At 43.2% G+C, this 26,255-nt stretch overlaps 1 protein-coding gene across 4 annotated transcripts in view; it reads right to left on the reverse strand.

The window, feature by feature from the left end:
- The window catches only part of reln (reelin), a 98,794-nt gene that overhangs the window by 4,959 nt on the left and 67,580 nt on the right, over nt 1-26,255 (reverse strand). For 2 of the 4 annotated variants that reach the window (XM_063479421.1, XM_063479419.1), the window contains exons 15-63: nt 26,081-26,209; nt 25,881-25,990; nt 25,229-25,295; nt 24,769-25,002; nt 23,635-23,796; nt 22,055-22,291; nt 21,592-21,784; nt 20,715-20,827; nt 18,880-19,017; nt 18,566-18,752; nt 17,277-17,482; nt 17,001-17,172; nt 16,501-16,707; nt 16,076-16,311; nt 15,738-15,895; nt 15,426-15,633; nt 15,135-15,211; nt 14,549-14,707; nt 14,244-14,438; nt 13,085-13,358; nt 12,854-12,994; nt 12,571-12,748; nt 12,399-12,483; nt 12,124-12,306; nt 11,808-11,976; nt 11,566-11,671; nt 11,234-11,460; nt 10,872-11,095; nt 10,393-10,537; nt 9,812-10,070; nt 9,386-9,635; nt 9,129-9,297; nt 8,464-8,604; nt 8,111-8,288; nt 6,900-7,093; nt 6,537-6,787; nt 6,295-6,449; nt 5,982-6,196; nt 5,371-5,548; nt 5,091-5,266; nt 4,887-4,993; nt 4,553-4,795; nt 4,283-4,458; nt 4,121-4,194; nt 2,896-3,057; nt 2,650-2,807; nt 2,278-2,497; nt 1,912-2,109; nt 1,337-1,435 (exon numbers count right to left, since the gene is read on the reverse strand). In XM_063479421.1, the coding sequence (XP_063335491.1) occupies nt 1,337-1,435; nt 1,912-2,109; nt 2,278-2,497; nt 2,650-2,807; nt 2,896-3,057; nt 4,121-4,194; nt 4,283-4,458; nt 4,553-4,795; nt 4,887-4,993; nt 5,091-5,266; nt 5,371-5,548; nt 5,982-6,196; nt 6,295-6,449; nt 6,537-6,787; nt 6,900-7,093; nt 8,111-8,288; nt 8,464-8,604; nt 9,129-9,297; nt 9,386-9,635; nt 9,812-10,070; nt 10,393-10,537; nt 10,872-11,095; nt 11,234-11,460; nt 11,566-11,671; nt 11,808-11,976; nt 12,124-12,306; nt 12,399-12,483; nt 12,571-12,748; nt 12,854-12,994; nt 13,085-13,358; nt 14,244-14,438; nt 14,549-14,707; nt 15,135-15,211; nt 15,426-15,633; nt 15,738-15,895; nt 16,076-16,311; nt 16,501-16,707; nt 17,001-17,172; nt 17,277-17,482; nt 18,566-18,752; nt 18,880-19,017; nt 20,715-20,827; nt 21,592-21,784; nt 22,055-22,291; nt 23,635-23,796; nt 24,769-25,002; nt 25,229-25,295; nt 25,881-25,990; nt 26,081-26,209 (8,523 nt within the window). Of the gene's footprint in view, nt 1-1,336; nt 1,436-1,911; nt 2,110-2,271; nt 2,498-2,649; nt 2,808-2,895; nt 3,058-4,120; nt 4,195-4,282; nt 4,459-4,552; nt 4,796-4,886; nt 4,994-5,090; nt 5,267-5,370; nt 5,549-5,981; nt 6,197-6,294; nt 6,450-6,536; nt 6,788-6,899; nt 7,094-8,110; nt 8,289-8,463; nt 8,605-9,128; nt 9,298-9,385; nt 9,636-9,811; nt 10,071-10,392; nt 10,538-10,871; nt 11,096-11,233; nt 11,461-11,565; nt 11,672-11,807; nt 11,977-12,123; nt 12,307-12,398; nt 12,484-12,570; nt 12,749-12,853; nt 12,995-13,084; nt 13,359-14,243; nt 14,439-14,548; nt 14,708-15,134; nt 15,212-15,425; nt 15,634-15,737; nt 15,896-16,075; nt 16,312-16,500; nt 16,708-17,000; nt 17,173-17,276; nt 17,483-18,565; nt 18,753-18,879; nt 19,018-20,714; nt 20,828-21,591; nt 21,785-22,054; nt 22,292-23,634; nt 23,797-24,768; nt 25,003-25,228; nt 25,296-25,880; nt 25,991-26,080; nt 26,210-26,255 lie in introns of all 4 variants that reach the window. The other 2 variants (XM_063479420.1, XM_063479418.1) reach the window with 1 other exon arrangement.

Genomic DNA, 26,255 nt, shown 5'->3' on the forward strand with positions numbered 1-26,255 from the left:
ACTGGTGAACTCACTGGCCACCTAGCTAGTACTGGGTTGGATCCCCTTTGGACTTCAGAACTGCCTTAATTCTTCATAGCATAGATTTAACAATGGGTCTATACTGACATGACAACATCACACAGTTGCTGCACATTTACCAGCTGCATATCCATGATGCAAATCTTCCATTCCATGTGGTGACTGTGGAGGCCATGTAAGTACAGTGAACTCATTGTAGAGTTCTGGAAACCAGTTTGAGATGATGTGAGCTCTGTGACATAGCATGTTATACTGGTGGAAGCAGCGATTAGAAGATTGGTCCACTCTGGTCATAAAGGGATGGTCGTGATCAGCCAAATACTCATTTAGGCTGTGGAATTTAAATAATGCTTAATTGATACCAGGAGGCACAAAATGCCAAGAAAATATCTCCCACACCATGACAGCACCGCCATCATATAAGGCAGGATGTATCCATACATTCGTGTTGTCTAAGTGAAATTCTATCCTACCTCTCCTATGTTCCTGCAAAAATTCATCTTCCACTGTCTAATTTTGGTGAGAGAAAAATCCCATGGAGAAAAATGGTGACAGCAGGGATGCATCTTGGAAACCCAGATACACACACATATATGTACATGTATGACCACAAACCCATTACAAAGAGTAATTCCTGATGGGAATTACAAAAAAAAAAAGATCAGTAGGCTCAGATCAGTAGGCTACATCCATCATTTATATACAGTCTGTGTTTAGGACCTCACAGAGCATCTCAACAGTGATGCAACAAGGGACAGATAACTTAACTGCAAAATGGCGATAGTAACGGTAAATCAAGGGTGGATATGTAAACATGTGATTTCCATTTAATAAGAGATTTAGTGAAAAAATAAATGACACACAGTGTATGTGTTGTAACTGCTTCTTGACAACTCAGTGGAAAAAAATTATTGATAACCTGTTTGCGTGGAAGATGCATGGATTCTACAAAACACTGAAAATATGATGACTTAACAGCAGGCGTTGATCTGCTGAACACAAAACAGCCATCCACAGACATTACCCATCACCGCAAAGCATGCTGCAGTAAGTTTTGTGCCCTGATTGCCTGACACCAGAAGCTGCGATTAGCATATAAAAGAAAGTGATTTCTCAGGAGTTTAGTTGTGGGTGGCAATCAGCGCACACCTGTGTGCTAACTCTATCCCTGTGTGAGGGTGGAGTGCAGAGGGAACCATTTGTACAGTTGAGTCTGAGTCAAAGGTAGCGTCGGGGGCAGATCAGGGCTCTGTGGGGGGCCAGTTTGGGTGGGGGTAGGAAAGAGCCAGATGCCAGCTGGGAATTGGGTACTCACAGAACTACTTCCACATGGTCCAACGCCCACTGGTCGTGTCCTGCACCATCGTGTCTTGGCTGCCACCATCGCAGCATCACCCCTTTAACCCTCGCCTCACTGGAGAGATCATGGAAATGATTGAAGTGTCAGTGAGGGGCAACACGTGTGTCAGGGTTTATATCAGTGTTACACCAGCCTAATGGCATTTATCATGCAGGTAACTGTTTATTAAACACACTGTACTTACTACCTTACAGAGTTTTTTCAACTATTCATTTGTTATAAATAGAGTTAAAAATTCCCAGATGATTTAAAAGCCACTTCTCAGAAACGTTTACTTTTTAGAGAGCATAGTAGTTATTGAGAATTACTCAACATGAATGTTGTATGACTTACTAGCTGCTGCGGAGGGTTATTAAAACTAAGAAAATCATTACACTTTATTAATGATGAAATAAAAAGCACACGGTATTAGTTAAACATTTAAAAGGCCAAATACAAAAAATCCTATAAAAATCAGGTATTAATGAAGGATAGCTCCATTTAAACTGAGTATATAACAATGTGTTTCTGGATTTGTGTGCATCACTTACAGAGGAATGTTGTAGGAAACTCTCTGAGCCTTTATGAAGTCTTTGGGCTGGTGCTGGGCGATTACATGCCAGCTGACTCCATTATTGATGCTGTATTGTAGCAGCACGGCCCGGTCAACTGTGTCAGCTTGATCTAAAGCTATGTTACAGCTTTCCGTCTGTGCCACGCTGCCGATCTGCAGCACAAACATGATCTTACTGTAAAGGAAGAGAAGAAAGGAATAAAAAAAGATTAGAAAAAAGACATTTCCAAGATTGACAGAACAGAGTATTCTGTGGAAAAACAATTTTTTGTGCTTCTGACTGAAGCAAATTGGCCTGTATCTGTATGTAGTGAGTTTATTTATGTTTTGGTAGTACCTGTACCTAGCTCTAGTGAGGTCCAGCGGTTTAGTAACTGCCTGCCTCATCTTACAGCCATTAAAGTAGAGTGAGTCTCCGTGGGCGTGCGGCGACAGCTGCCCACATCCACTGCCCACTCCACCACCCTGGATCAGCTGCCAGCTCTCCTGAGACACGCTGCCTGATTCAAAGTTGTCCTTGATGGAGCTGGGCAGGTCACTGCTGGAGAGGGAGCAATCGTCACCTGTTGGAGTGAGTAGAAGCAGAGGGGAAGAGACAAATATTTAGTCCCTTTGACCTTTTTCTACATCATATTACACAGGGAGCCTTTTTCTGCTTAACAATTCAACTGATTAAAAAAAAAAAAGCTGTGTGTCTCTAATATACTGAACATACCATGGTGCCCCTCATCACAAATGCAGACTACTCCACTAGTACAGTAGCCATGGCCACTGCAGAGCCCCGGGCAGGCCTCGCCGATGTAAACATGGTCCACTGCCCAGCTCTGCCGCTCTCCCGTTCCATCCTTTTGAATCCAGCGGAACTGGGTAGCCCTGGAAATATATGATAAATCACAAAAGCCTCTTACTACTGCAACGTAAAGAGCTGTTGATATGTATCACTTTAAAAAAGAGTGTGTACCCTGAGGAGACATGATCTGGTAGCTGGACAGTGACCCTGGTCCATGTTGAGCTGTTGACTGGACTATAGATTGTGGATTCGTGGAATTGGAAAGGGGAACAGCCCACGTTGTTAACTGATGAGGGGAGGCACTCTGACTGCACCAGCTGCCATGAGTCAGACCTAAGAAGGGAAACAGTCGATATACAGTAGATAATAGAAGTGAGGGGAATAAATTCATACAGCATGGTGTTGCAATATTTTGTGTGGCAATATTGGATTAATACAGGGTCCCCAAAAATGTAGTTTGTCTTATTTAATAAAATAAAAATAAAACAAATACTGAGATAATGTTAGCAGAGCAAACTTACATTGAATCAACTCTACCGAAAAAACCATCCAACACTAGACACGCTTAGCTACACAAAGGTGTCCCTGATGTAAAAGCATGCTAAACAGCTCAGTCGTGCAAGTAAAAATAGGACAGAATTGTTGCTGTCTGGGGATTGTATTGAATTTTTTGACATCCTGCAACTGATTGCAATTTTATTGGTGACTAAATGATGGCACAGAGCTTGAGGGTGCTGCACATTTCCCACTTTTGATTGCAGAAGTTAGAAGTTGCCTGAAAGGAGGCAACCTTTCTGCAGACAGTCACAGTTTGACTTGGACTGACTGCAGTCACTCTCAGAGAGATGGTCCAAGGTCTACAAATAATTGGTGTCTAATTTATGAATGCAGACATGTTGACGTCAGTTTGAATGAGGTTTTGTCAATGAGCACAACTCGATGGGGACTGAACTCATCCGATTTCTGTCTGATCATATCAAAGCAAGCAGCAAAGGGAAAGGGAAAAAAAGAAGCAACCCGCTTATATCCACTAACATCAACTACAAATAAATCAAATAAATATATATTTCTTAACTCTTAACTTGTTTTTTTTTGGGTGGAAATATTTAAATATTTAAACATAAACAAAATGGTCATGAGTTCAAATCATTACTGGCAATTTTAACTTAGAGGGCATCATTTGAAGTTGAAAAAAGGTGACAAGTAACAGTAACTGTTACTGCAATACTCGGCAGATAGCAAAATGATAGAAATCAGAATAAAATTGTATTGTGAGTGAAGTATTATGATAATATTGTATGGTGGGGTGTCTGCGGAGTCCCAACCCTACTAGATACCAGAGCTACCAGGAAATGGGACACATTTAATTACTAGCATCAGGCTGTGATATTCTTACCTTGCATCCTTCCTGTACTGCAGCAGGACAGAATGATGGTCTTCACAGGTGTCTGCCTCACAACCAACAACAATCTACAACAGCAAGAGGTATAAGACACCGATTAAGACTAAAACACATAAGATAAAAGACTGACATTACAGTAATCTTTCAGTTCTGTACCTTGAACTGTAAGATATATCCGGGCTGCACAATGAGCTCTCGAGTGGCCAGGATGTTGTGTGTCTTATCTTGGTTCTTGTTGGGCCAGTACAGGTGAAAAGAGGGATTTCCACAGAAGCCTGCCGTACGAACGGCATTAGGGTAAAAGCTCCAGCTTTCCTCGTGGGAAACACCCTCTAGCAAAGGGCAAAGAAACAGGTGGTTTACATCATATTTACTCACTGGTCATGCCATATTAGCGCCTAATCGCATAAAATCATACAAACTCACCATCATCAAACGTGTCGAGCAGGGTGGATGGGTTGATGTCCGACCCTCCCACTAATATGTTGTCTATGGCCCACTGAGCTCTTTCCAGGCTCGGGGTGGCGAGGCCAGAGGAAATGGTAAAAGGCTGCCACCAGCGCAGGCGAGTAGCATTGGTTAGGGCTCCTTCGGGCAGCACAATGTAGTCTCTTCTCACCGACACATACTTCAGATAGTCCATCTCATGCAGCAGTGTCCAGGACACACCTGAAGAATAATTAAAGGCAAAATGAGACATTTAAAGACCAAAAACAGATAAAAGAGGAACAAAAAAGGAAAAAACACACAGTGACTCCACCTCCATCAGTAGAGTAATCCAGCAGCACTCCCTCTTTACGACAAGTTGGACGGTGGCACATGGTCATGTTATCTTCACTTCCAATCCTCGCCCAGTATTCCACAAACCTATCGATGAAAACATGCAAAAAATAAACAGGGATTTAAAAATAAAACTGCTCTTCTTGTAACTTAAAGCTGTCATTGAAAGAAGTTAAATACTGACTTGGCTCCCCGTAGATCCAGATCAACAGTGACAGCCTGTCTGGCATCAGCCCCACCAAAATACAGGGCTGTCCCCTCTACCAACACACCACAGTCCGTACAGGGCTTACCACCCTCCAGCACCTGCCACTGAGGACCTGTTGCCCCTTCCCAGTCAAAACGCTCCTTTAGAGTAGCCTACAGGGTAAACACACACAAATGCACGTGTATTTAAATCACGACCTGCTTCTTTTTTTCTAGTCTGTCTTTCCCAGGAGGAAAAACATATGTATCAAAGCTACCTTAAGAGCAGTGCTAGCGTAGCAGTTAGGTCCAGTGAATCCTGGATCACAGAGACAGCGCTGATCCAGACAGTCTCCGTGCCCCCCGCAGTGACCGTCACACGCTGGCCCGATGTAAAAGTTCTCCACACCCCACTGAATGTCTGAGTGCTGCTGGTAAAAGCGGAACCGCACCGCACTTGAGAAAAAGACAAGATTGGTTCGTTGAGTAACATGCATACAATTTTCAGCAACAGTAATGTAACTTATTCATAACTGTATGTGATGGTGCTGCAGTTAAACATGTAGCAGCTCCGGTGGCATTGTTTTTTTTGTTTTTTGTTTTTTTAAACCTGTCCCGTTTGGTTCTTTTGCCATCAGAATTATTGTCTAAAGGCGAAGAAAGATGCCCAACGGATTTACTTTACCAAATGGACCATCCCAGCCTTGCCGTAATGGTCCATTTGATTTACCTTTTATTGTTTATTTTATTTTATTTTATTTTTTTTACTTGCTAGATACGGGACAGGGGAAAAGAAAAGGGAGAAAGAAAGAGGGGGGAAAAAACAAAAACAAAAACAAAAACAAAAAAAAAAAAGCTCCGGTGGCATTGTTGATGTGAAATGACTTACGTGTCAGCCAGACTTTCAGGCAGAGGATAGACTACCCTCTTCCAGCCATTAGCGGGGAAGAAGACTGACGGCTGGGAGACCTGACCACCACAGCGGGGGTCAGCAGGCAGGCACTGAGGGACCAGGTACTTCCAGGTCACTCCAAAGTCTACTGAATACTGAATGTGAACTTGCCGATCTGCGTGACGCTCAGGCAAACTGCAGCCAACAGCGATCTGAATGAAAACAGAGACATTAACAAACAGTGATTCAAAAGGTGTAGAGCAAAAAACAAATAAATGTTTTGACAGGTTACTTTAGAATCAGTGGTTACCTTGAACTGCATTACCCAGCCCTTATCTGGAACAATATCATGAGTGACAGCATACACCTCTCTACCGTCGGCATTTCCGCACACCATGACCCCGTCAGGAGAGCCACAGAAGCGCTGCACCGAGCAGTCCTCTGAGAACAACCAATGATCGCTCACTGAAAACAAAGAACATTAAGAGAAGAAAACACAAGTTGCTTCTCAGAAGAAAAAAATTAAAAACGCAGTGATTGATTGAACAATACCTATTGGCGTTTCTTCCTGCTCACTCAGCTGACCTATCCTTCCTAAAGTCCCATCAGCAGGAGCCCTCTCATGGTTAGGCAAGGCCACCCCTCCAAATGTATCAGAGATCTGTGCCCGTGGGTCAGAGCCAGCAATGAGGACGTTATCTAGAGCCCAATCACTGTGGTCTGCTCCGTCATGCTGAGGCTGCCACCAGCGCACACGTACTCCTTCCTGACGGGCAGCAGGGGGCAGCAGCACATTCACAAACCTAAACAGATGATAAGATAAAGACATTCACACTTATCCCGTTTCTCTCCAGCTGTGTGCAAGCAGGTACCTCCATGGGAGGCAGGTTAAAAAAACAAAAAACGAACCCATACCCAGGTTTGGTGTACAGATCATAAAAGATTTCCGTCAGCAGATGCCAGTTGATGCCCCCATTCAAACTGTACTCCAACAGGACGCCCTGGTTGCGGTTACTCGGCGGGACCATGCAGCCGTACATGAAATAGAACTGGATGAACTCGGCGTTGGTCAGGTTCAGGTCCACTGTTACCAGCTGACGGCTGCAGCTCTGTGCACAAATAAAGACATTTGAGCCATTTGGATATTTGGAATCATGTTTCTAAACGCATGACGTTTTTAAATAAATATCCAAAAATCAGCATGCAATCAATCATGATCTGTTGTTTAATTACAGAACATAACAAAAGCAGTATAACGAGGTGTAAATAATGATCATAAATCCTAATGTTAGATGTTCTCATGATTTTTCTCTGGCCGTGTTCCTCCCAGATTAACATCAGCCTTCCAATAAATATTCACCCACAAGACTGCTCTAAATGTCTAGGGAAAACTTCAGCTGCTCATAAAAGGCTGACAGCTAGTTACTTTGTGGTTTGTTTTTCAATCATCTGTTTGCTGCACTGCATCTGCAAAGTCTGCCACAATCTTTGTGTCTGACACTGTGTGTCTAATTCTTCCTTTTTCCATTGTTTGTGTCTGATTCGGTCCACCAGTCCTTTCTTACCCTTCTCAACCTGTATCAATTTAGTCTATTTGTCTTCTTCAGTCTCTGTCAGTTGTCATCTCACCTCCTCCTGCAGTCCCTGTATTATCCCTTCTTTTTATTCTGATGGTTCCCTGTTTCTCCTTTGTTTTTGATGATTTGTTGAATTTTTTTTTTTTGCCACCTCTACGCACTGTTTTTCTTAACCTTTAAAATCTGTTCAGATAAAGTTCAGATGAGAATATGACCCAGTGGAGAAAAAGACAATCAGAGGAAACAGAGAAAATGTGCAGAAAGCCTCCTGGGTGAGGTTTTCCGGGCATGTCCCACTGGGAGGAGGCCCCGGGGCAGACCCAGGACACGCTGGAGAGATTATGTCTCTCGGCTGGCCTGGGAACGCCTTGGTGTTCCCCCAGATAAGCTGGAGGAGGTGGCTGGGGAGAGGGAGGTCTGGGCTTCTCTGCTTGGGCAGCTGCCCCCGCGACCCAGCCCCGGATAAACGGAAGAAAATGGATGGATGGATGGATGGATGGAAATGAGGAAAACGGAGACTCAAACAGCAAAGGTACTTTGTAGACTTACCCCACTGAAGTGCAGAGCAGCTCCAGAAGCCACAGCTCCACACACAGTGCTGAGTTTCCCACCAGTGAGTACGTGCCAGTGACTGAGCGAGGGAGCTCGACTGAAGCTGTCCTTCAGCTGGGAGGGCAGAGGGACAACGGGCTCATCGCAGTATTCTCCACCCCACTCTGGGTCACATCTGCAGACACAGATCAGCAATACAAGCTAGCCTTCAAAGTATAGTGAACTTGATGAGTTAAACATCGCAACAAAAACACCGTCTATACAATTATGAGTAAATAAAAGCAGCCCAAATATTATTCTATATACAAATTCTGCGTTTAGACAGAACACTTATTGCTGCTGGCACTTACACGCAGGAGCTCTGTTGGCAGCGCCCATGTCCAGAGCACATATCTGGGCAGCCATCTCCGATGTAGAGGTTGTCCAGAGCCCAGGTCTGCTGCTTGTCAAAGGGAGCCTGTTGGTACCATCGGAACCTTGTGGCTGGAGACCTAACAACATAAATTAAAGTTGGAGATACACATAATTTAAAACAGAATAAATCATACTGGAGCAAAGTATGCAAGCTAGTTCAAGCAGACAACTCAGGGTATACCAAACACATACTGTAACGCATCTCACTGTCCTGTACTGTAATATACCAAAAACAACTTCCTAATTTGGCAGTCTATTTAACCTGCACATTTTCTCTTCTCTCCTTCTGTCATGTCAGTGCTGCTGCTCCATTGTTCCCTGCTGCTTTAACTGCATCCACTCATGGAGGCGATGTTTGATTATCAAACCCCAATTACTCTGCATATTATGCCTGTTGGGAGTGATGAGTTGGCACATATAGATGCTAAACTGGAACTATCTTTTTCACCTGTTATTTCAAATGCGACTCATCTGAATTAGATCGTACTGTAACTGTTACAGTAAAGCCACTTCTTTTTCCCCTCAAACACAAGAGAATGTTGTAGATTTATGATGATACATTTGATCCTGTTTCTGAATAAAAGAACCGGCCTGCGCTGACCTGGCATATGACGGGATAGGCAGGGTGACACGACCCCACTTGTTATAGATATCAGAAACCAGAAGTCGCTGCAGAGTGTACGAAGAGCAGTCAGGGCTTGTGGGCAGGCAGTCTCTGACCACAGGCTGCCAAGTCAAACCAAGATCCAGGGAATATTCTAACTCTACAGCTGCAGAGAAACCAAAGAGGTTAATTTCTTTACTCCACTTATTTTATTTTAATACTGTACCAATAATGGCTTTATTAATAGTACTTACAGTAGCAGGAGTTTGTGACTGAGCAGGAGGCAGAAAAGTCAAACTGGATAAATGCATCTTGACCCAAACTGATGTCAGTGGTGACGGCATAGCGTGTGTTGGACTTCTCAATAAAAGCAAAAGCGGGTCCGTCTGAGCCACAAACAGGCATTCGGGTCCCTCCTGGGTGGAGGAGCCATGAACGTCCATCAATTGAGGAGAAATCATCTTCTAGTGGTCCCCAGCCACTGGCACTGCCACCTACCACCACCTATGGATTAAAAAAAGCAAATGTTTGCATGGTCAATGCAAACAAGGAAGGAATAAAAAGTAAATTAAAAGGTTTAAGATAGTTTAGATAGATAATAATCTTTTTTTCAAACCAGTATTTAATTATAAATGATTGAAACACTTGATGTATGGCTGTTTGGATGATTATCAATGTACCTGATCAATGACCCACGGGCTGTAAAAGTGTCCATTTTCAGAAGGTTGCCACCACCGGAGGCGAGTGGACGTGGTGCGGGCACGCAGTGGGATCTCCAGGGCAACCAGACGAGCCTGATTACTGCTGTTGCTGAAGAGGAATTCCTGCAGGAGTCCCCAGGTCAGACCTCCATCCACAGAGAACTGCAGCAGGACCGGCTGAGAACGGGGGTCCGGTGGTGCTTTACCACAACCGAGGCGTAGGAAGAACTGAACAAACCTGAAGAGCCCAACAATCAACGTATGAGATTCAGCTAGATTCAAAGAATGCAGGAAAGGGTGATTCATTTTCCTAAGGACTTACATGATGAACTGGGACTGTTGTGGAGGGCTGCACCAATAACCTTATAAGGACATAAAATTAATAATGAGAAAAATTGAGTTCAGCCTGTTGGTGGGGCCCTCCACAACAGTCCCAGTTCATCATGTAAGTCCTTAGAAAAATTAATCACGCACTCATCAAAAAATGGCTTAGATCAGTTATTTGGGAAAAAAACATAAATGTTTATTGCATTCATTCTTTGGTCCAGATGTAGGTATACCTGGCATTTGACAGGTCCATGTCATTGGTGACCAACATGCGTAGGCCATCCTCACTGAAGAACAGGTGGTTCCCACTTGACATGATGCCACACTTCCTGGATGGTTTTCCACCGCTCAGGAGTCTGAAGTGCTCAGCGGCTCCCCCTACAAAAGAGGAAGTGGAAAGTGTGTAGAATTTACAAACATACAAAACTTTTTTGCAAACAACATGAATGCATGAAACATAATTAACATAACAAGAGTAAAAAAGTGGAAAAATAATGGTTTAAAATGTTCTGTAATTAACTAATTTTCACTACAGTGAGTGAAATAACCCCAAAAATGCTCACATGCTATTTCACATGGTGACAGAAGGTGAATTCAAGCAGCCATAAAAGTATAAACTTGTCTATTATATAACCAATAAATATGACTTGGATCCATAATTATAATCTAAGTTTAAATATAAGATTTAATATGCTTCTATATGTTGTTGTACCTTCAAAGTCCTCTTTAAGGAAGTCAGGATTGGGGGTGTCAGGCACAGAGCAGTCAGGTCCAGAGTAGCCAGGGTCACATACACAGTGACTACCACCCACACAGGCTCCATGACCATTACACATGTCCTGACACTGTGGGCCAATGTAGATGTTGTCTAGGGCCCATGTTGGAGGAGAAGAACCAGTTGAGAAGAAACCTTGATACCAGCGGAACCTCACTGACCTATGAAATAAAAAAGAAAACTACGGATTAATGAGGCAGGGAGACAGACATAAACAGACTGCATGCTGTAAGAAACTCATTAAGGAACAGTATACGTATAGTCAAATTGTTATGTATTTAAACCGTTATAGTCCTTACCCACAGAGGCGGAGTTTGCCAAACTGAATTACCTCCCTTCTCCAGCCCTGAGTAGTGCCAGGGAAATAGATACTGGCAGGGTGAAGCTCTGTGGAGCAAAGCGAGGAGGGCTGTGGTCCGCCTGCACACAGTGGAACCAAGAGGTGCCACGTAGCACCAAAGTCCCGTGAGAACTCAAGACGCACTGGGTAAGCAGAGGAGCTTTCAGCTGTGCAGCCCACATTAATCTGGAGAGACACATACAAACAACATGAGTGAAGATGACAAGCCAGGATTTATTTGTTTTTACTGTAAGATTTACAACCGTTGCTTTGATCAAGAAGTCAGTGTACCTCAAACTGGATGATGGTGTTCTCATTTACATCAATATCTCTGGTGGTGATAGAGTGCTCTCCAAGCTCACTGGAGACAAACACCATAGCTGACTCATCCTCCTCCCTGCATCAATCACACACACAAAGTTCATTTAAGGGTAAAATTATATTTTGCATGTTTCATCATCAATGAAAGCACAGATGAAGCAAAAACCCAAACACAGTCATGAATGACAGCGTCACTGTCAACAAGTTCTTACAGGCCAGTCTTCTGGTAGGGGCAGTAGAGACCAGTGTTCCCCCCTGGAGAGAATAGCCAGTTGGACTCATTGGGGCCTTCCTCAAAACTGTCTATCACCACTGGGGGGTTGTGCAACGAGCTGCCATCAATGATGAGATCATCTATCACCCACACCTCCTCCTTCTTGCCTAAAGGGGATAATATTGTGTAGATTAAACACTCAATCTGGAAATTTGACTTTCCAAGTGGGAAAGCAAATGTGAGAACAATAGTTGTAATATAAGTGAATATGGATGAGCGACATCTAAGCATGAAAGTGGTGGTTTCATACTCACCGCTGTTGTAGGGTTGCCAGAGTCTGAACCGAGTGGCGTTGGTCTGAGCGCTGGCTGGCAGTGGCAGGTGAAGGAAGAGAGTGTCAGTTGAAGCTGGGAAGTAAAACTCATCTAAAAGCAGCCAGCTGATTCCTCCATTCACAGAGTACTGCAGCAGCACTGAGTGTGAGCGCTCTGGCACACCTAGAGAGACCCAAAAGGATGTACTGTTATACTCATATGACTTTAATTTGTTGTTTACAAAAATGTAGCTATAAAAGTGAGTTTTGCAGTACCTTTAGTGATGAATTTGAAGGAAAACTGGATATAGAGAGTACTCGTGCAGTCAAGATCCCGGGACACAATCATTCGCAGACCATCCTGCAAACAAACAAGTTTGTTTTTGGTCAGTTCGGAAATGTCAGTGATCTGAAGAGTTCTTCTCTGCATGGTGTTTAGGATGCCTACCCCTTTGAAAATAAGAGCGGTGCCAGACTTAAGAGGCTCTCCGCTCAGAGTTCCCCTCTCTGCTCCATAAACTTCAGGCCAGGTTTCCTGTTGCAAGTTCTCATTAAAGTCCTCTCTTAGCACAGATGGCAGTGGGGCCAAAGGCACACAGTGCGCCCCTCCATAACCTTTATCACACCTGTGTGAGCACAGGAGAAAACATAAAGTTAAGAAGGATTTACATCTATCTAAAAAGAGTGACTTTAAATGAATGAACTGTGTAGAAAAGCAAGCTTTTACATACACACAGTGCCCGTTGTCACAAAGACCATGTCCAGAGCACATCCAGGGGCAGCCAGGAGCAAGTAGCACATTATCTAGAGCCCATCCTTCTGCTCCGGGGGTAAAATGGGTCTGAATCCAGCGGAAGCGAGTTCTAGGGGAACTGAGATCCAAGAGTTTGTAGCTCAGAAGAGTGGCTTAAGAAAAATACAGCAATTCTCTCTACTGTGTTTTAGAACATAAAAACACATACTTAGCTGCACTAGGCAGGTAGACGGTGATCCTCCTCCAGTGTTTGTACTGCGTTGATGTATAGATGGAACTCTGAGTATATCCAGCACAGCCAATGGCTGGGGGCACACACTCTGGTGTGATGAGAGACCAGTGGCGACCACAGTCTGTGGAGTACTCCAGTCGCACACCGTGGGAAAAGGAGGTGGACTTACTGCAGCCCATGCTCAGCTCAAACTGCAGGAATGAAGAGCCTGTGACCTCAAAGTCCCAGCTTTCTGCATATCTGGGTTTCTCTGTAAGCATAGTATAAGAACAACGTTACATGTATGCAGTTCCTCATACTAATTTTTTTCAGTGTCTGTAAATGTCAAAATGTTGTGAATTATATTTGGTTATCATATTGTATAAAGATTACTTATGTAAAAATTCCAATAGGTAAATGTTGAAATGTGGCCATGTTTTGAGAAAATCGCTTGACAATCAGTGTTTCATGTGTTCACACAGGCGCACGGGAGCTTTATGTTTATAGATGCGTTGCCAAATTGCTCTTGCTGTGGCCGTGTAATGAATGGCCCAGTTGTAATGTACTATTTGTAAATCCGCTACGTGTAAATCCGCTCACAGCATGGTGCAAGCATAAATAATAGGCAGGATGTTCAATCTGGTTTGCTCTCATTAATAATGCAGGACCCATGGCGCCACAGTAAATGGGTGATTCAATTTCAGTCTGTTGTGTATAAAATATGATGTGATGTCCCTGCACTGCTACTTGTGTGGCTTGTTTGAGGCACTTGTGAGTAGGAATGTTCAGTAAGTCCACGATATATTGGATGAGCTTAATCATAATCACAATGTGTACTATACGCGTTCCAGTTGTTTAATATTTCAATGTCTTTCCATTTCTTCTTGTGCAACTGAGTAGTGCAGCTCTTTTGCTTTGCATTCACCCACTTCGAAATATTCACACTACAAACACAGCAGCTTCAAAGTGTTTGTAGCGTTTTACTCAGGGAGCTCTTGACAAAGTTGGTGTAGCAGCTGCTTAAGTCTCCTTTTAACATGCATACAGTTTCTTGTACAGTCTTCCAATTAAAACAACAACTCTGCAATCATAAGAGTGTTTCTCCAACTAAATGTGTGTATGTGCTTAGGACTGGCACTACGATTGAGTGACTCACTGTCAATGGCCTCAGAGTTGAAGGTAAGAGCCGTGTCCAAAGACAAACAGTCCACGGTCACCTCCCCACCCTGAATGCGGTACCAGTTGTGCCTCAGAGGGGTTGTGCCGTCGAACTTGTCATGAAAACCTGTCCTAGAGCTGTCGTTCATACCAATCAGAACATCATCCAGAGCCCACTGGGCAGAGTGTTTCCCTACAACAAAGGGGACAAAAAATGAAAATGAAAAAGAAATCAACCAATCGAATTTCTTCTCTAATAATATGGCAGTTTTGTGCTGTGTTTTCCTGAGTCAGCACACTAACCTTGTTGTGGTTGCCACCACCGGAACACTGTATAGGAGGTCTTTGCTGGAGGTGGCAGCTCAATGGTCACTACCTGGGGCTCCAAGAAGGAACTAAAATCCAGTTCCCTCAGGAACTGCCACTGGACGCCATTGTTGATGGAAAACTGGACAATGACACCTAAAGCACACAAGAAAGTGAATGGATCCTTTTAAATGAATGAAACACAAAATAATGTAATGGCAGCCCTGAGGATAACAGACAAACTGTTTAGGAGGCTGGCAGTGTTGGATCTGACACAGCAGAAATGAACAAACTGAACCTTTGGCAATGCTGCAGGCTAAAAATGCACAGTGTGCTGGCTGATGGACAGAACAGATAGCACAGATCAGATCTGTAGCTGCACAGCTCTGGTTGGATCACAAGGCTGATCAAAGACTGAGCAAGAAGGAACAGATGGAGACAGGCCGGTGGTAAAGTGATCAGAGCAGATGTGGAGTTGCTCTCTACAGACTGCACTGTTAAGGACAAGCCACGTGGATCCAGCAGAGGGCCTCAACACAACACATGAAGCACTGACATATGGCTTCTGTGGATTGAAAATTACCTTCATTGCGGGAGCGAGGCCTGGTGCAAGTGGGTCCTAAACTCTTGCTGCCAATTCGGATGTAGAATTGAACCAACCTGTATGCAAAGATTAATAAAAGTGAATTTCATATTCCAACATTTTTACACATTAAACTGTCTTGAGTGTTTAGCCCCTTCTTTTTCCAACCATCGGTCCTGAAAGATGAGAATTATTTTGTAATTTTACAGCTAAAATTAGAAAATTAGTCCAGGCGGCCTGTTTGATTCTTAGGTGATAAAGAGATAAAGGGATTTGTAGTTTTCCTCTCACCGTGTGTTGGTGGTGTCTAGAGGAACTGTACGTGCTTCTCTCCTTCCAGGACTGCTAAAGTAAAGGGCCTTGCCCTCACCAATGATGCCACAGCCTCCTCCGATGTGTCCCCCGCTGAGACTCTGCCAAAGTGGGCTCAGTTTCCCCTCAAAGCCCTCAGTGAGCTCTGTGGGACTGGCCACAGACGGGACACAACTATCCTGCTCCACTGTGAAAAATATGAAGACAATAAAGTTTAAATAAACAAAAAAAAGCCCCCAAATTTCTTTGTCTTTCCCTTCTTTTAATTTCCTTTCTATAATTCTACCTTACCTGTGTATCCCATATCACAGAAGCAGACTCCAGAGATGCAATCACCATGTCCTCCACAGTGGTTTGGACAGGGCTCAGAGATGTAGACCCCATCCAGAGCAAAGGGTGGAGCATCTCTGTACACACTACTCTCCTGGAACCACCGGAACCTCGTTTTACTAGAAAATTAGGCAGGTGAAGCCATTTTAATTGGAGTTTTCAATATTCTCAAATATTTTCAGTCTAAAAATATGTTAAAACAAATCACCCCCCCCCTCCTCCCAACCCCCCCAAAGAAAAAAAAAACCCCCAGTAGTACAGCTTTGCATCTCAAATTACATGCCTGTTACCATAGTTACCTGGCTGCAACATTACGTGGTATAACCACAGTGACCCTGGTCCACTGTTCATAATCTCCAGTGTTGTAGACAGCTGGTTCTCTCAGCTCACGACCGCTGCCCTCACAGACCCCAGCCCCTGGGGTGCCTGGGTAACAGCCCTCTCTCACCAGGGCCCAGGTGCGACCAGCATCATGGGAGTACTGCAGCAGCACTGGTGCAGAAGCACTGAACTCTGATTCACAGCCAATGTTCAGCTGGCATGGATGGAGTAGAGGGGAAAAATTGCACATCTTAGGAAATCTCACATTTGCTTTAAGTTGGTTTAACATTCCTACAGTGGGTACTTCACTACAAGCCACTTTGCAACCCACCACTGTGTCCTGAAATGTCTTTCTTAATGTCATCCAACTTTTACATTTTTAATTTCTGTAGTTTCCACCTACTTTAAACTGGAGGGTGTAGCCAGGGCGCAGAGCCAGGTCCCTGGTGACAGCCACCCTGTCCCCATCAGAGCGCCCGAACACCATAGCAGAGGGAGTTGGGGCACAGAAGCTGTTGTTGTTTTCTCTCTCCATGCCTTCATTACCTAGCATCAGCCAGACACTCATCTGGTTCAGGGGGTAGTCGAATGCTGGTTTCTCGTAGAAGTTCTTCAGAAACAGAAGATACCAGAGTTCAAGTTCAAGTTCAAATTTTATTCGCCAGTTATTTTTCTGTTTTGTGCTAATATTTTTTTTTTTGCAGGAAAAAGGATTTATAAAAAGATAAATGGAAGTATTTTTTGTTTTTGTTTTTAGAGTTCATAACTGTTCTATGTTAGCATGGCTGACATGTTCTAGTACACCAAATAAAATTCCCATATTAAGAATAAGCCATAGCTGCTATACAAGTTCACAGCACAAATTACAAGTTACTAGAATAACTCCTTAAGATGATTCCTGACCTGCGGCAGAGTAGGATTAGCCATAGGGATGATGTGTTTCTCCCTCTCTGACAAAATTATGACATCATCGATTGCCCACTGGTCATAGCCTTCCCCCGAGTGAAGAGGCTGCCACCAACGAAACCTTGTGGAGGGGGTTTTAGAGGCCAAGGGAAGCTCGTAATGCACAAAGCTGCAAAAGAGGGGAGACAGGTTACACATGTTTCTTTTCCTATAAGACATCCAACAAACACTTCATGAGCTCTGTCCTCCTTTCTTCCTCTGCAGGTTTCTCACCGAGGCTTGGTGAAGTCAGTAAAGTACATCTCAGCAATGAGGCCCCAGCTGATGCCTCCATCATTGCTGTACTGCAGGAGAACTCCTTCCTCCCTGCTGTCTGCCTGGTTACACTCCGCCCAGTCTCCACCCACCCGCAGGTAGAACTGGACAAACTCTGCCCATTCAGTGTCCAGGTCCCAGCTCACAAGCTGCCTAAGCCCAGCCTGAGAGGAACATACAAATAAATTAATACATATTAAGTGTGGGAAGATCAGCTAAAAACACACTCTACAGTCTGACATAATTTTAAAACAAGGGTGGGTACTCCTGGGTACTCCAGCTTGCTCCCACAGTCCAGAGACATGCTTATTAAGTGAACTGATTACTTTAAACTGGCTCTTAGTGTGAAAGTGAGTGTGTGTCTCTCTGTTTTAGCCCTTCAAAAGACTGGCAACATGTTCAAGGTGTACCCCTGCCTTTCCATGTCAACTGAGATAGGCCACGCCTCCTGCCCTGAACGGGAAAAGTGGTTAAGAAAACGAATGGATGGATCAGATATATCCCACACATGGTATCTGGAGCCAGTTGCGATCTGGTAATCAATATATAATTATATGTTGAAGATGGGAAATCTGTTGCCATTTTCTTCGTAAGCAAACTTGGAATGAGGAGAAGTTGTTTGCTAAAGCAATGTTCCAGCTGTGGACACTAATTTTTGGCTGCCGCAATATGTGAAACAAGCGATGTGCAGCTGCCTGAAAATTGTGAATCTCCTCTGTCCAATCAAATCAAAAGCATGTGCAATACTTCTCAGAGCTATTGAATAATTAAATAAAAAAATATTTTTGAGCAGAGCAGAGGTAATCAGAGTTCAAAGGGTAGCAATTTTTGGCAGCAAACACTAGAAAGTAATCAGGAAATGGATAGCGTATGCCAAGTTTTACACATATCTCTGAAGTGATTATTTTAATAAAAAAAATTAACTACACTTTTAATCTGGATCTAGATTTAGATCTAGATTAAATACACAAGACAATAACAGAATGTGTCTCAGATTTCTTTCTAATGAGTGTTAAAAATGAAGAAATTAAATGCTGCGTTCTTGCAGTGTTAGGAACGTTTTTTTTGACAATGTTCGTTCTACAACAAATGTTTTAATTTTACTTTAATATGTTGAATGTAACCTTGCTGGATGCAACACCTAACAAACACAATACCTCCCCCCCCCCCCCCCCCCCCCCCCCCCCCCCCCAAAGACAAGTAAATTGAGCAAAAACCAGAAGAAGTTCATTTTAATGTATTTCTACCTTGCTGAAGTACAAGGATGATCCAGAAGAAACCACACCACAGCCCATGTCAGGCGTAACCACCTCTCCACCTATCACCTCTTGCCATGTGGCGAGCAGTGCATCCTGGGACTCAAAGTCAGAAAGTACGCTAGAGGAGAGTGGGGAGGAGGGCTGGCAGTCTGTTCCAGAGAATCCATCATCACACCTGTAAGAGAAGTGAGTGCTTGAACTTTTTTATTCATTCGACCTTTAATACAGATTTTAACAAAACACCAGTGGAATGGTGTTACTGAGAGGTATGAAAAATGTAGTCAGTTTATTGCACGTCTGACCTGCAATGGCCATGGTCACACCAGCCATGCCCATGACACATGTTAGGACACTGCTGGCCAATGTAGATGTCATCCAGGGCCCACTCATCCTGCTCTCCGTAGTAGCTCTGGATCCAGCGGAACCGTGTTGCACTGGACCTGAACACAGAAAGCATCCTGAATGTTTCACAGCTGTAAAATGTTTATACTGTTTATACCAAAGATAATGCATGTAGATGGAAGGGGAAAAATGGCAATATGGTATTTGTGCACTTGGCTGATCGAGCATAATGATTAGAAAGGTCACTGATTGTTAAAAAAATGCATGAAATGGTCTGAAAAAGCGTGTCAATCACAGTTTGCTTCTTGGGGCAGACAACTGTAGATTTAATGTATTTTGCAAGGTCAAGATTAACTTAAATGTGCACTTTCCAGTGTACGCGTCTAAGTGTGTGTTCTGCAGTAATGTCACAGAGAGGGCAATAGCATTACACATTCTCCATGTGGAAGGTAAATTGTGGATGTGAATGTGTGCGGTGTGCTGGCAAAGGTTTCGGTGGGGGTTTTACTATATGCTGTATGTACAGAAATGATGAGTGGCAGCAGAAGCTAGCGCAGATAGGCAGTTATATTGGGGATTATATAGCAGAGCGGTTCCTTCGTCTGATGTGTTAGTGACCCAAATCAACTGAGACCACCTCATGATCTTTCTGACCTGACCACGACTGTTTTATTATCATTTACTGCCATGACCCTATGACCTGTCATCACACCCTGCAGGAGATTAGACCACCTTTATTTAGGAGCTGGGAAGCAGAATGAAATGGAGGTGGAGGTCACAGTGCTCGGTGTGAAAGGTTTACGTGATTACTTGAGCTGATATATGTGTGAGCTAAGGCTTTAACAATATATTTATTTCTCTTATTCGGCACTGGGTGACTGATTCACTATGGGACTTGGTTGAATTCTTATTAAACCGAGCAGTTCTTTATCAAATATGTCTTCCAAGCCTAATGCAATGAAATTGCAGTCTTTGTATAGTACATATTACACTAGTCAGACAACACCAGTTTATACAGTTAACACTGGTACTGTACGGTGTGAAGCAAATGACGGAGAACTCCCCCATATCATTAGATAACTTGTTTGGGATGATTTCATTTTTTACCAGACAAAAAGTAGTGAACCAGACTGAAAAAGTGTGCCAACACTGCCCACCTCACGTCAGGTAAAATTATCTGCTAGGAACTGGCTGTATTTAAGTGCACACCCCTCTTGACAACACAAGCTTTTGAGGCTTCGGCTACATCACTATAATTAGTAAACACAAAGAGCTTGATCACGCCTGTAGAATCGCTTCATGTCTGCACAGCTCTGCAATTAAGCTGGAGAAGGACAGCCATGCTAAGTTTTGTTTTCTTGTAGACTGCATGCCAGATAAAAATGACTCATAAGCCAATTTTTGGTGGCTACAACAAACAATTGACAAGACACATTTGTGTTAATGTTGAGGGCGTGAAGAAGTGTTTTGTTTGCAATGCTGTAAAACGAATTGTCGTATTAATTGCTACACAAGGGTTTTAACAAATCCTCATGTGTTGCTTTCTTTTTCTGTCTTTATACAACATTATTGACGTGCAAAGCTGCACAGCTGCAGATGTATGTCCATGTCTACATGGAAAAGCATTAAGGGTAATAAGCATGGGCGCTTTCCAGTATTCTGATTTTCTGCTGTATGTTATGGTTCTGACTGCATTCATGGCACAGCATGCAGCATGAAATTAACATCAGAGAAAATTTTTCCCAAAGGGCAATTTGTAAAAATGTTCTTCTATGTCTCTACATGTGATCCTTACCATGTCTTCTGAGGCAGAGAAAGGGTTATGCGTCTCCAGTCTTTGAACTCTGATGGGTGGTAGACACTGGGAGCTGTAAACTCAGAGCAGCTTGGCATGCCAGGTAGACAGGCCTATGCAAAAGAAATGAGCGGCTTCTTACTACACATTTTTACTCATACAGCCGACGGGGGGAGCACTGACTAACAGCAATTACTGAGAAGGAATTTTTCCATTGTGGACTGTGCTTCATAGTAAAATTCTTCAAAAACAGCTGCAGATACAGCCCAAAGCTTCATCATTCACACAATATATAAATATAAAAGGCTAATAGAGGATTAGAGTATCTCTGACCTTGAACACAAGCAAAGGATTAACTGTACAGGACATTCAGTGAGTTACATTGTGCACTTGCCAAACGACTGCATTTTCATGCACATGGGAGAATTAGAGAAAATTCACTGATAGAGGACTCATTATGCTCTATTCAATTCCAAAAGCAATAAAAGTCTTGGCAGATACTTTGGTGCTTTATGAATATTTATGAGCCAGTTATGATCACTGAAAATCTTTGTTGAATCATGGGAAGATAATCTGCTTGCTGATTCAAGTATTGCCGTGTATTTGCTGATAGTGGGATGATTAAAAGTAATTGTGATAATTTCTCATCTGAGACAAAGTACCACATTTAAAGACATTATTTACATATTATTACCAGGACTGTAATGAGTAAATCAATATTCATGATCATGAATAAATGATGCTTCCGTGTCTTTCTCTGGGATGACTATCTCAAGTTTTAGTAACAAAGAGATTCTGCATGTGCACCGGCCTGTGACGACAAAAGCCACTATTAATACATGGGGAAATAAAGGTGACTGTGCTTCAGTCTCCTTACCTCTTTCACCAGGTGCCAGGTGAGACCATGATTGGTGGAGAACTCCAGTCGCACTTGAGTGTCAATGTGAGGGGAGGGCTCGCGGCCACACCCCATGACCAGTGAAAACTGGAGACTGTAGGAGGCTCCGATCTGCATTGATTGAGTTTCCACATAGCGGATACTGGAGCCAGGACTGGGCTCACCAGAGAAACTAGAGTACGACAAGGAGAAAAGAAATAAGAGTTTTCAAACTTTATACAAACCATATATATGCTCTAATGGTATAATACTGTTTGTAGAAATAAAGAGAATCCTGATAAAACTTAAAGAGTAAATCATTTTTATACCACCAGAGTTATAAATAACCATTGTGAAGCGTAATTAAGGTATTCAGTCATGTTTGAACCGAGTGGAAATTCATCTCTTCAAATGCCAAGCAAAGACTAATGTATTAAAGGAGTATTAAAAGAGCATTGGGCACCTGAGGGTCCAGTCATGCTGACAGTACGGCTGGACATGGCCAAGATAGAAACCAAGACTCTGGGTGACGTCCAGCACGTTGCTGAAGTCAAGACTTATGGTGTTGAACAGCACAGAAGTCATGCTGATTTCATCCAGGGCCCACACGTCGTGGCCACGGCCCGAGTGGTACGGCTGCCACCAGCGGAACTGCACGCCGAATTTGCGAGCGCCGGATGGGAGTTCGACAGACACAATCCTGATGAAGGAAGGGAAACGGTTAATAGACGTGCGTGTTTGCAACGCAACTACCTATAGCTTGTTAAAAGCTGAGATAGCAAAAAGAAAAACTCAGGCATGGTTTAGAATTAATGATCTGAAGGATAATTAATAACTACTGTCACAGAATTGAATAATATATTACTGTTTGTCATGTTCACACTTCTGTACGTGTTCATTCTTTAGCAAGAAAAAACCCCTAAACTGAACATTGCTGACGTTAGTTCACATAAACAGTACGTAGGCACAACCAAACAAGTGTAAAGTGATACATATTTGGATATAGTGTCCATAAAGCTAAGCTGGTCAGCTGATATTAATCATACAGGATGACTGAACTGTGACTCAGGTCTGACTTGGATTTTGAGCCCACACAATCACATCTGCTGTTTATACATTCCTGATTTCTATTTCTAACCTGGATTTATAAATACAGATGTTATATGCTGCTGCTATTTTTTCCTTTCTCAACAATCATTAGTATATCATGATATCTTATGCAAGCATATACACCGATCAGGCATAACATTATGACCACTCACAGATGAAGTGAAAAACACTGATTATCTCGTCATCATGGCACATGTTAGTGGGTGGGATATATTAGGGAGCAAGTGAACGTTTTGTCCTCAAATTGCATGTGTTAGAAGCATGAAAAATGGACAAGCATGAGTTAGTTGAATAAGAAACTGTGATGGCTAGACAACTGGGTGAGTGGTTCTCCAAAAGTGCAGCTTCTTCTGTAACCAATCTGCAGTGGTCAGTATCTGTGGTCCAAGGAAGGAATGGTTGTGAAGTAACAACAGGGTCATGGGGAGAGAAGACTGATCTATGAGGTCTGAGCCAACAGATGAGCTGTTGCAGAGCACACAGTGCATCAGTTTGTTTCGTTTGGTTTGAAGAGCACAACAATGACTTTGAGGTGTTGACTTGGCCTTCAAATTCCCGAGATCTAAATCCAATCAAGCATCTGTAATCAAACATATAATGTTATCCCTGATTGAAGTATGCTGTTACAGTACTTATATCTGGCATTACGTAGTTGCTGAATCACTGTCCTCTGTTGACCTCTCTAGTGGAGATGAAGAGCTGTGTGAAATAAGCTGAACACAGCTGAAACCCAGCCCACTCTGTCCACTCTTCATTACAAACAAAGATGCCACTAACTGTCTCAATGGGTCCCAGCAGCAAACACCTCCAGCACAACATTGACAGCACATACGTGTGTGTTAATGGAGTCACTGAAACTCTATTGGTTTACAACCATTCGCACAAACAGACACACACGCATGAGAAAATAAAAGATCTAAATATACGAAGTACCTGGGCTCATGGAAGCCCTGATATGCATAGTGCTGCAGCAAGGTCCAGGTGATGCCGTTGTCTGAGGAGTAATGCAGCAGGACGCCCTCCCCTGGCTGGTCTGGAGCAGGACATGAGCTCAGGATGCTCCGACTGCCCAGCCGAAGAGTGAACTGCAGATACCTGCAGGGAATCAAAGATGACAGCGAGAACAAGTAGGGTCAACTGGTTAAGGAGCACAGTGAACGGCACAGAACAAGTGTACAAAAAGGAAATGACAGAAAGACAGAAGAGGGCACACTGAAAAATTAGAGAAAAAGAAAACCTAGGTCACAAAGAGTGTGTTCAAAGAGCAGAGAGAGTAGGTTAAAAACGCAGACAAATAGACACTTGTGTGGAGTGAGGAGGTGGGAGGGAGGTGGATGATGGATGGGATGATTAAATGAATGAAGAGAAAACTTAATGAGAGGAGTAAAAAAAAAGACTCAGCAAGAGTGTGAATGAGAGTCACAGTTTATACCCATGTATTCATGTAAACTGTAAATAGTCCCAGTACAGAGCGAGTTTCTGTCATCTTATGTTTATTTGTGTTTTGGCAGGCATATCCTCATCTATACTAATGTAAAATTTATTATAATTTCCATCATCTGTCTTGAGCTGCCAGTCATCCCCCTGCTCTCTGTTGCTGGTTGAGCTGTGCTTTCATTAGCAGTGCAGTTTCCTCTTCCAGGCAGCTGTTCACTCAATCAGCCAGGAAACTGGCATTAAATATGGCCATCAGGTGGCACACTCAGAGCCGCAACAGGCATAATCAATCTAACACAGATGCCATATCTAAATCCATCGTTCGCTCTCTATCATTCTCTCTCATATTTTCATCTCCTCTCTCATCTGCAGTCCTCCCCATGATCACAATCCATCTCGGAGCGCAGGAATACAGAGTATGAGGGAATGAGGGGTGGGCAGAGGAGGAGGGAGAATAGATGGCTGCCTGGAACATTTGCAGTATCAATCACAGGTACACACACCTGCTGAAGACAAGCCACAGTTTTCCAAAGTAATCTGGCAAAACTTGTGCTCCCTGATTTCTCTGCTCATGTTTCTATATGCAGTACATTTCCATTCTGCTCTGCTGTATATAAGTACTACAATTACCTGGCTTGGGAACTGTCTAGTGGAGCCGTGACCAAGTGTCTCCTGCTGTCCCTGTTGAAAACCAGAGCCTTTCCGCTGGCAAGCACACCGCAGCCAAAGCTGACCTCAGCCCCACGAAGTGAGGAGAAGGTATGGTAGGAGGAGAGGCGTGGGCTGGAGAAACCCTCAGAAAGAAAAGCTGGAAAAGTCTGGGAAGCAAGCTCACAAGCTGGACCGCTGAAACCCGGATCACATCTGGGAAAAGAAAGAAAAGGAGAGGAGATGATACACGAGATATTTAAAAAAGAATGAACGATAACAACGAGAACAAAAGACAGAAATAATGAAAATTCGTTAATAAGTCATAAACATAACATGTACGATCTGATTAATTTTGAATGGTTATTGGTGCTGTAAGGCATTATGTGGATGAGCAGGCTAGTTCTGGATTTATTTGGTTTAATAAAAAGTGGATCCTTACTTGCAGCCGGTGCGGGAACAATGTCCTCTTCCAGAGCAAAAACGAAGGCAAGCTGGACCGAAATACACTGAAGAGGAACAAATTAATTGTAATTAATCGTCAAAGAATCTCAGATGGAAATCCATCTGAGATTTCTGTAAAGCTACAGATGACATGTTGTCCTCCCCCTGTCCCTCAAAGAGCCAAGTAACTTCCCAGAGGCGTAATCAAGGTGGCTGCCAAGTAATGGGACTTGTTTGCAGTAGCAGTTTGAGCAAACTTTTTATGTGTGTATTCAATAAATATCTGCTATACTAAATTAATAGATACTCTAATCACATCATGTATAATGGTGTTAGCATAAACCACAAATGTGTGGTCACTAAGATATATCACATCTGAACAAGGACAATTAAAATAAAGGTTATTCATGACACTTGTGCAGACACCAAATATATTGCATGGTATCCTGAGTAATTTTCATCTGCACTTTATATATCAGCACAGTTTGCACAACAGCTCTGATTATGTTGATTTATATTGCTTATTGTTGAGTTACATTATTTGCATAATTAACATTTCCATCATGCCCTATCGGCACATACGCACAGTCTGAGTATACTTCAATGGAACATGTGATAAGAAAAATCTGGCCTTTATGTGCAGCTCATACCATTGTCTATAGCCCACATGTTGCCGGCTCCTGAGCCAGACTGCTTCCAGCGAAACCGGGTTGTCTCTGTCAGGGCGGCATTGGGCAGAGGAATAGAGATTCTGGTCCACCTGTGCAGACAAACAATAGTAAGATGAAAGAAATACAGAAAAAAAAAACCCCACAGATGCACACATGGAGAAATGCACACTGATTTATACCCGCTGTAGTTGTCGGAGGAGTATATGGTGCTGTGAGGTAGATGGGGTCCTGCACAGAGCTCTGGCAGACACTCAGTATGGAGCAGAGACCAGGAACGGCCGTGGTTGGTGGAAAATTCCAGACTGACACTAAAATAAAAAGGATCAGAGGACATCTTAGTGACCTAAATTGCTT

This window comes from Pelmatolapia mariae, linkage group LG7 (genome assembly GCF_036321145.2).
Source record: "Pelmatolapia mariae isolate MD_Pm_ZW linkage group LG7, Pm_UMD_F_2, whole genome shotgun sequence".
In the NCBI taxonomy this organism is placed as follows: domain Eukaryota; kingdom Metazoa; phylum Chordata; class Actinopteri; order Cichliformes; family Cichlidae; genus Pelmatolapia; species Pelmatolapia mariae.